The 10,696-nt window shown below is 36.4% G+C and overlaps 1 protein-coding gene across 1 annotated transcript; it reads left to right on the top strand.

The window, feature by feature from the left end:
- The first annotated feature begins 7,278 nt into the window (after positions 1-7,278).
- LOC121313144 (insulin-like growth factor-binding protein 1) lies at positions 7,279-10,470 on the top strand. The gene is made up of 4 exons (XM_041245360.1): positions 7,279-7,739; positions 8,391-8,587; positions 9,041-9,169; positions 9,707-10,470. The coding sequence occupies exons 1-4, from the start codon at positions 7,367-7,369 to the stop codon at positions 9,851-9,853; spliced, it is 846 nt and encodes a 281-aa protein (XP_041101294.1). The 5' UTR covers positions 7,279-7,366; the 3' UTR covers positions 9,854-10,470.
- Positions 10,471-10,696: the final 226 nt, after the last annotated feature.

Below are 10,696 nucleotides of genomic sequence, written 5' to 3'. Positions count from 1 at the left end.
GCAAAATGGGGTGCAACTCAATATTAAGAAGGTGTATATAATTATGGCTACCTACACCACTTCACACATTTTGCTGAATGTGAAAAGTTAACTCCCCCAAAAATAAATATTGTATCACATAACGTGATACTAACTTTTGTGTGACTGAAGTCAATGGAGGGAAGAAAAAAAACCTAAAATGTGGTATAGCAGAATGTAATTTTGTTTTGTTTCTTTTTTTATATATGCAAAGGATAGCCTGAAGCAAACACAATTCACGGTGGATCCAATTATTGAAATAGGTTAGACTACTTAAATACATCGATTAAATGCACAGATTTTAAATTGGACCACATCTGCACCAATAATAATAAAACCCCTTGATATTAATTTATAAACTACCTTTACTTACCTTCCCGTGGCAAATGCATGAATCCCATCCTGTACAACCATGTTCCTCACAAACTACCAATATGCACAACATTGATATTAGTTTGACCCCAAAAAGACCACAAAACATTGCACAAATACAATTTATCAGACAGACAATGCCCTCCAATACAAGCTACATTTCTACATATTATAAACCAAACCCCATGCATTTAAGAATAATGCCTATGCATTATGTTTTTCACAGTACAATACATTTGACCACCCTACTAGATTAGCGACACAGGGAATACAAGCAGCATTTGGAAAGACTAACTTTGTAAAGTATGTTATGCTGTAATTCTATGATGTGTTACCAACTGTGAGCAATGTATTTGCTTTTTCTGAAATCCTGATGTGCGGGACTGCTCTCACATTCGGCTGTGCTCTAGGGCAGCGGTGCACAACTCTATCTTGGAGGGCCGGTATCACTACAGGTTTTTATTCCAATTGCACCCTAAAGTACTTTATTGGACCTTATGAGAAGCTTAATTGGACCAATTAACTAATTTAGGGTATGGTTAGATCAAAAACCAGGAGGGATACTGGCCCTCCATGACCTGAGTTGTGCACCACTGCTCTGTGACATTGATGCTCCTGATTGCGCATTGGATGCCACAGACCTGAATTTAATATTTATGCAATTCAAGAAGAACTAACAATATGACTACATAATACATTCCTACCTTGTGAATTTTTGAGATGAGGATTACTGGAATGAGAAACATTCGAAGCAGAGTGTATAAGATGAAAGGATGGCTACAGAATGAAACATTCCAGCGTTTGTCAGATTTTTTTTTAGACGATTCCTGTCAAGATGTTTCCTCCCGAATCTTGGATTGTTCTGCTTTTGGAGAGTTTAATCCATAATGCGAAGGTAAGGGACAACGTTGATATGAACGGTGGGTGAAACACAACCAAATAAATGACAAGAGGTAAATTCGAAAGCACGGCAAGACTGAGTTTGCGAAATAGGTATATATACCTATAGGTTAATTGGAATTTGCTGGTAATAGGTTTATAGATTAATCAATGATCTATAGTTCAAGTACCAGGCACTTGAACTATAGATTTCCTGTCTGAAAACCAGCTTTATAATAATAAATGTACAAGTGACTTGGAATATTTTTAGAAATATATTTGAATTGATTGTAAATTTAAATATTTCAACCATTGTCCATTAAAATTTGAAAGATATTTAAATATTAACCTTTACTTGCAAATATATTTATAAATATTGTCAAATAACACAACACATACTGTAGTGTATTTCAACTTTATTTACAGATGCACATATGCAGGTAGATGACAGTTATATAATTCACAAAACACCATAATAAGACACATTATTATTGGCATTATAGTGACAAAATTGATCAATCCTTGGCATGTGTAGTGACCCATATTTCCCCACTATCAGAAATCATATTATGAACAAATCAAAACAGTCCCATCCAAGTAAGTCAATGTGATTGCCCATTGCCTTTATTGCAAGTAGTATTTGCACTTGATGAACATTAATGTTTGAACCTGTAGTCACTCATTGAATGATCTAGCCTAAAGGTACTGCCAGCAATACTGAACACTCTCTCGATTGCGGCTGAGGTGGCTGGCACATTGAGGTGCAGAGGCTCATGGCTCTTCCAGAAAGCAAGAGGGTCAGACCCTTCGGGAGGCAGGGGGCAGACAGGTAATCTGTTACCTCTGTGGAAGCAGAAGCAGAAGATGGTATGGGGGCTGACATGAAAGAGAACATTTTGCTTCTCTTTGGAAGTGGATCCTGGGCAGTTTGAAAGATTGTGGAGCAAACCTGGCACACCCCTGCTGGAAAGAGCTGTGGCTGTCAATAGCTGCTCTGGGCACAATGCAGCCTTAAAGCAGGGTACCAGTAGAGCTGCCAGCTTGTAGAGAAGCATCTGTTTGGGATGCCTTGAGGGCAGTCACCAGCTGGGCATTGTACTTTACATTAAATCTGCCCAGGAAGGTCCTTAGTCCAGTGATGCTGGGAATGACGTAGGTGGCAGAAACAATGTTGGAACCCTGGGTGAGAAGAGCGGCATCCTGAAAACAGTTCTAGAATAGCCACAAGTTCATTGAGGCATTAGATGTCTGCTGCTGTACTGGTGCATTCATCTGTTTGAGTTTATCTTGGTCAGCCCTCAAAATGGATTGCATCATCTTTAATTCATTAGAATTTCAGCATACGTCAGTTGCAGGCTGAAGCTTTCTTTCTCCATCCAGAATGTCAGCTGCAATGGTTGATATGTGCATGTGGGGCACAAGAGAACCAGTTTCGGCTAGGTGTTTCCGTGATGCTGGGCACTTGGACAGGCCATCATTCACAACATGCTGGGTGACATGACGCAGCCTTCAAAATGGGGGAGTACATCAAGTGATTCCACAACGTCAATTCTCTCCAACACAGTATGCTCATTCCTACTGTCGGTGTCATTATCACACCGACCCACCTCTTCAAATCCGAGCAGTCAAAGCTTTTTTTCATATTATTGGCCTTGTCAGTGATAACATTGGTGATTTTCCCTTTAATACCAAATTGGTTGAATTCTCTTCAAATGCAACACTGATGTTGTCCCCTGTGTGACACCCCTTAAACCTCTTGGAGGCCAGTTGGACATCATAGAGCCAAGGATGAAGTGGCCTGTGGTGCAGAACGTAGCAGAGTTACAAGGTATGTGGATACTGCTGTGCTTGGCAGGAAGACACACTGTTGTCAGTTTAGCAGCAGGGAACATTGTAGCTTGGATCCAGTGCCTCAACAATATGTGGAAACTGGGTTGATCAACATGGGACAGTGAAGTAACGATGATTACCATCAGGCTTGTCAGTGTAGATGTCAGGATGATTCCTCTGAAATATTTGAAGACAACATTGAAGATACTGCTTGCAATGTTATGTAACATAGTGATAACTATATTTGCAAGTCAACCTTTGAATATGGACAATGCATGTTTCCAACACCCCCATATATGGAATGAAGGATTACCGATCTTTTCTATATTGTTGTAATGTTCTAATAAAGGGTAACATTATTCAATTAGAAATGTTGCTAAAAAAGGCACTTACCATTCAATATCCATGCCCCATATATATATATATATATATATATATATATATATATATAGATATATATATATATATATTATAAGAATGAAGAATGTAAACATTTTATTTACTTAAAATCTTTTTTGATTATTGTTTTCGTTTGTGTTCACACAAGTTTACACAGCTCATATATATATATATATATATATATATATATATATATATATATATATATATATATATACAGTGGCTTGCAAAAGTATTCAGACCCCTGACCAATTCTCTCATACTACTGAATTACAAATGGTACATTGAAATTTCGTTCTGTTCGATTTTTTTTTTTTAAAACACTTAAACTCAAAATCAATTATTGTAAGGTAACATTGGTTTTATGTTGGGAAATATTTTTAAGAAAAATAAAAAACTGAAATATCTTGCTTGCATAAGTATTTAACCCCCACACATTAATATTTGGTAGAGCCACCTTTCGCTGCAATAACAGCTTTAAGTCTTTTGGGGTAAGAATGTACCAGCTTTGCACACAGTGTCGGAGTGATTTTGGCCCATTCTTCTTGGCAGATTTGCTCCAGGTTGTTCAGGTTGGTTGGACGACACTTGTGGACCGCAATTTTTAAATAGTGCCACAGATTCTCAATGGGATTGAGATCAAGACTTTAACTGGGCCGCTGTAGGACATTCACCTTTTTGTTCAGGAGCCACTCCAATGTTGCTTTGGCCTTGTGCTTGGGATCATTGTCCTGCTGAAAGGTAAATTTCCTCTCAAGCTTCAGTTTTTTAGCGGACTGAAGCAGACTCTCTTGCAGTATTTTCCTGTATTTTTCTCCATCCATTCTTCCTTCAATTGTAACAAGATGCTCAGTCCCTGCTGATGAGAAGCATCCCCACATCATGATGCTGCCACCACCATACTTCACTGTAGGGATGGTGTGTCTTGAGGCATGGGCAGCGTTAGGTTTGCGCCACACATATTGCTTTGAGTTTTGTCCAAAAAGCTTTTTCTTGGTCTCATCTGACCACAAAACCTTTTCCCACATCGCAGCTGGGTCACTCTCATGCTTTCTGACAAACTCCAGACGTGCTTTCAGATGGTACTTTTTGAGTAACGGCTATTTTCTTGCCACCCTCCCATACAGGCCAGTGTTATGCAGAGCTCTTGATATGGTTGACTGGTGCACCATTACTCCACTCCCAGCTACTGAACTCTGTAGCTCCTTCAAAGTGATTGTTGGCCTCTCTGTGGCTTCTCTCACAAGTCTCCTTCTTGTTGAGCGCTGAGTTTTGAGGGACGGCCTTTTCTTGGCAGTGCCTGGGTGTTGTGATGCAGCTTCCACTTCCTGATTATTGATCCAACTGTGCTCACTGGGATATCCAAACACTTGGATATTATTTTGTACCCTTTCCCTAATCTATGCATTTGTATTATTTTATCTCTAACTTCTGTAGAGTGATCTTTAGTCTTCATTTTCCTTCAGATTCACAGCCTTACCAATGATCCTTCAACAGTGGGGTTTTTATCCAGAAAATGTGACAGCAACTTTAATGGTTCACAGGTGGAGTCCTCGTTAGGGCAATTTCTTTCATCGGTGCAAACTGGGAGCTTCCACAGCACAGGGGTTGAATACTTATGCAAGAAAGATATTTCAGTTTTTTATTTTTCTTAAAAATATTTCCCAACATAAAACCAATGTCACCTTACAATAATCGATTTTGAGTTCTGAAGTGTTTTAAAAAGAAATGTCGAACAGAACGAAATTTCAATGTACCATTTGTAATTCAGTAATATGAGAGAATTGGTCAGGGGTCTGAATACTTTTGCAAATACGGTATATATATATATATATATATATATATATATATATATATATATATATATATATATATATATATATATATCATTATATATATATAAATATCACATATTGCATTTTTTTCAAAACAATCTTCAAGCATACTAGAAAAGAGAAACTTCAAAGACTTCAAAGCTGTCTTCAAAAAAGTACCTAATACAGAATGAATGTGTTTTTATACCATGTCAAATGACAAGTCCACATTTTTTTTATTTAATATCAAGGAATTGACAACAGTGTCATTTTGCGGTTTTAATACCACATTTATTCTCCCTTAACTAAAACTATGCACAACGTTAGATTCAATCTGCCTACAGATTACACACGCTGTAGTTAAATGAGGTTACAAAAAGTCACCCTTTGATGGATTTAATTAGAATGCTGGGTTTCATCACCTGACAACTTGTTATCTCCCTCTTGATTGTTAAAAAAATTGATTACATTTGTTTTCTTTATTACTTTCAATTTTTGTTTTTTTCATAGGCTTTTCTAAGTTACACCTTTATAGTTGTTAAAAGGATCTTTTTTCATTTTAATATATTGGTTTTTTGGTCACTTTAGTAATCCTAACAGGTTTTGTGAACTATTACTGAACGCAAGTTCTGTGAAAGAAAAAGAAAAGCATAAAAGACTTCACAAGTCTACGGTTTGTCATTACATCACAGTGGTTTCACTGGGCTGTATCGGTATATTGAAAGAAAATTGATCTGCAATGTTAACATTTACTTTGATTTATATTCCAATGGATCAGCTTCATGAATAAATGCAACTTAGCTACTTCTGTAAATAAATGTCAAGGCAAATTGAAAGGTGTGTCCCATTGTCTGTCCTTTTTACATCTACAGATATATCATGCCAATTTGTTATCAGTATAATATATATATATAGTTATCATCATATGTTATATATATATATATTTTCAATAGTTAGTCTTATTTGCTAAAAGTTTACAATAAATAAATAAATAAATATGATAATTTATATTGTTCCCCATACTGAATTACTGCCGTATTACCAAACATGAAAACGAACCGATTTCTTAGTAAGGATCTTTAAACTGCTGATTTATTTATACTCACTTGCATAGTACATTGCAATTTACAGCCCAGTTATTTGATATATAGTATACAGAGTATAAAGTTTGGGCTTAATTGAAAAGCTTCCAAATTTAGTACGATTATGTGGTTGTGCCTTTTTAAATGGGGACGATTTGATTAATCTAACAAATAAGGGTTAAATAAATAAAATTTTATTTATTTAATTTATTTAATATTTTGCGAGGTTAAAATTTTTAAAGGCCAGACATATTATCTTAAACAAAAAAAAAAAAAAAAAAAACAAAAAAAATTTCTTCAGGTGACATCCCCCTTTGACTAATATTTATCAAGTGTCACATACTGCTTTATTAATCAGTCGATTTAAATTAATTTACAATTTAAAAACATTTAAATTAGGTTTGTATGAAACAAACTTCTAAGAGGAGATAAACATGCTAAATAATATGTAATTATTGGTTATCTGAAAATAATAATAATAATAATAATAATAATAATAATAATAATAATAATAATAATAATAATAATAATAATAATACACTTATTAAACCAGTATCTTTATGTAAGCTACCTAGAATACATTTGCCCTTATGTTGGATATGGTTACACGATAAAGAACGACCTGTCCCATGGTGTACTTCATGTGATTTATAGGCGGTGTTATGGTGTTTTTTGAGGCAGCCTTACATACGTAAGCAACCCTTGTTTTTAAGTGGAAATAACATGAGTGTGTGAGTATAATTGCATCAAAGGAAAGCGGCGCATCCAATCATACAGTATTGCGATATTACACCTCCTTTTAAGAGATAAGCAATCGAGAGTTCGTTAAATATTAACATTACCATAGGCACAGCTACTCCATAAATACCACCGGGTACAGCCTACAGGTAACAAATCATAACTTAACTTTCAAAAGCGAAACTTCATCAGAGATTGTATATTATTTATTTATTTAGTATATATTTATTCGAAATGAGTGGATCGTTGCTGAACTACACTTGGCAAACTCTTGTGATATATTTTCTTTTGGCTCCGTCGCACGGGCCGTGCTTGCTAGCAGCCGAACCTATTCGTTGTTCCCCCTGTACTGCGGAGAAGTTACTCGGATGCCCGGCGGTGCCAACTGGCTGTGTGGAGTTAGCCCGAGAGCGAGTCTGCGGATGCTGTACAACATGCGCGTTGCAGAAAGGGGACTTGTGTGGTCTATACACAGCTGGATGCGGCTCTAGCCTGCGTTGTTACCCTCGAGAGGGAGACCCGCGACCTCTTCACTCATTGACACAAGGACAAGCTATTTGCATGGAGCCATCTGAAGTGGCCAGGATCCAGGATTCACAAACTTTAGGTAGTTGTTCAGCGAACTGTGAGATTACCTCATAGTAGTAGTAGTAATAATAATAATAATAATTATATTATATTATTATATATTATAATAATGGCCTTGAACACGACATATTCGTCACTCATCTTAATTAACAAAGAATATGAGCCTCGGTTCAAAATGTTTTGTTGCCGTTTGGGATAATGAATATTGCAGTAATGAGGAAAAATCCTCAGATAATATAAATATTATAATTACCTAAAATATATTTAAAAAAAAAAAAAAAAAAAAAACTGACAAGACATTGCTAAAAAATGTCATTAAGATCGAACTTAATTAAAATGCATTTCATTTTAAAATGTTACAATTTTTAGAAAAAGAACAATAAGAAGGACATATTAATTAATTGTTAACGAGCTGTACTGCACAGCAACTGCCTAAGTATGTATGCAGGCGCTGGAACATTTTTTATAGTGGCGGTGCTGAAAGGCATTGACAAAATTGTAACCCCTGTATGTTGCAGGAGCCATGCTGCCGCACCCCCAGTACCTCTAGTTCCAGCGCTTTTAAAAGCATAGTAATTTACAAAAGGTTGACAGCCCTTGTAACCTTGTTCCTATTTGACACGTTCACCCCTAGCAAACAGTAGTTATCAGTTGTTTTTTTTCTTTGCAGAAACTAAGGGCCCGACAGAAAATGACAATACTGAAGATACATCTGTGTACAGTGACCAACATTCCCTACACTATCGGCTTATGCCGCCACTGGGACATATCACACACGAGAAGCCATTTGACCCAAGGAATACTGTAGATGCCCAGGAGAGCACGAAAGCCAAGAACAACGCATTCCGAAAGAAAGCTGTTGAACAGGTAAATTGTTAAGTCTTCAGTTCACGGTATCCGCAATATACATGACTGACCACATGGTGGTGCCAAATCATCATTTAAGAGGAATTATTTGTGTATGTAAAGTATGTGTGTGTGTGTATAGTTAAAGAACAACCATAACAAAAAACTATCCTAAATAGAAACAGTAAAATATAATTAACCGTGTTGATTACCTTTCCTTGTTTATTCACCCCCCCCCTTGCCTCTGGCCATGCAGCTCCCCTTTGGTATACTTAAGTTCCACAATTGAAGGTATATGTTGCTGTATCTGTATTACAATCTAATACCACCTGTCATCCTATATGTTATGTGATCTTATTCACTCTGACAATCAAAAACAATCTGATCCAAACAAATGTGCAAGTACTGTAAAACAACAACAAAGGATAATAATGTTACTAATCTAAACTAATTTAATTCCCTTCCCCCTTCAAGGGTCTATGCCACATTGAACTAAGCAGAGAGCTTGATAAAATAGCAAAATCTCAACAGAAAATGGGTGAAAAATTCAACAGGTTTCACCTTCCCAACTGTGATAGACATGGCTTCTATCGTGCAAAGCAGGTGAGCGTGTTTAAAAGTCTGTATTCTTTAAAGTTACACATTTAGGGTCAGATCATCCATGTAAAGTATTCACTATTATTATTTATTGAATGTACGTAGATACATTCCTTGAGTAAAGTAGTAGACAATACAAGCTTTAACCTGAAAGTTGTTCAAATAAACATTCTCTTTAAATTCCAATGCATTGAACAATACGTCCTTAAATACCATGTACTGTTATCTTACGTGAAATTCCTCAGACATTCCCTGTGCAGTGTAGGTAGAAAGGGTTTGTTGTGAATGGTCCCCTTGGGGCAGCCAAGGAACAGCCTGAAGAATGTCAATAGGCAGGTGATTGTGTTAAAAAAAAGGGTAGGGTCAGCAACCTATACATTGGCAATACAGAACAAATATGCTGTGCATGTGTTTCCTCCAGCAGTGGGGAAAGGACAGCTAGAGTCATGTGCTCTTAAAATTTAGATTGTAAAAATACATGTTTGTGCTTTCCCAGGATTTGTACTCTCAATGCACTAATCAGTTGTTTGTCATTGTTTTAAGTGTGAGACATCCCTGGATGGTCAGCGGGGGAAGTGCTGGTGTGTCTACCCTTGGAACGGGAAAAGTATCCCAGGATCACCAGAGGTTAGAGGAGACCCGGAGTGTCAGCAGTACCTGGCTTTGCAAGAACAAGACCAAACTCGCTAATCATAGAATTTGTTTTTTATGTAAGCTCACCATTTCTCAAACACTCATGGTTTTATTTATTCATTTCTATGCTGCTGTATTTAATTTCCTTCAGGATAGGTGCCAAATGGCCATTATGCGGGTAAAATAACAACTAAGGATTTATTCAGGGATTTAGTGGACATGTCCGTGGCTACTTGTGTTCTCTTTGCAAAACTGAGGATTATACATTATTATTACTGTTTCTTCTCCATGCAGTCTGTTAGGGCTGTGCACATAAATTGCATTGTTTTTAAGTTGTTAGGTATTAATTAAATGCTATAAATACATACTAATTGCACAACACAATATAAAGTGTTACCTCATTTGCGATTGTCCATGCAATTATTGAGTGCCAATTAATACATATTGTGGAAGTTATTGCCATTGATTGGTACTCAGTTGTATAGATGAGGACTAGAAAGAGAATTAAGGCAGCTTTTCTTCTTGTGAAATTAATATCTTTTTTTAAAAGGCTTGTTTTGGTTTATTTAATACCTGCCATCAAAAACATGTTTTACTTTGAAAATGTGAGTACTTGCACAGTCCTAGTTTCATTTAAACAATAGTCGTAGATAGATGAAATGGTAGCCGTATTAGTCCAGAGATGACAAAGGAGATGAGATACCTTTTATTGGACTGACTAAATAATAATTATTCAAAAGCTTTCAAGACCTCAGAGGTCTCTTCTTCAGGTGAAAGTAGGAAAGAGAGATTGAAGTCTCTCAGGTATATATGAGACTCCTGTCAGTGAGCAGCTTAAAAGCTATCTACTGGCTTGTGTAAACATGCTTTTTTTGGGTGCAGTGGTTGTGATGCTCACTT

Source organism: Polyodon spathula, chromosome 3 (genome assembly GCF_017654505.1).
Source record: "Polyodon spathula isolate WHYD16114869_AA chromosome 3, ASM1765450v1, whole genome shotgun sequence".
Lineage (NCBI taxonomy): Eukaryota > Metazoa > Chordata > Actinopteri > Acipenseriformes > Polyodontidae > Polyodon > Polyodon spathula.
Note: the sequence above shows the minus strand (reverse complement) of the source record. Positions and strands in the feature narration are given on the sequence as shown.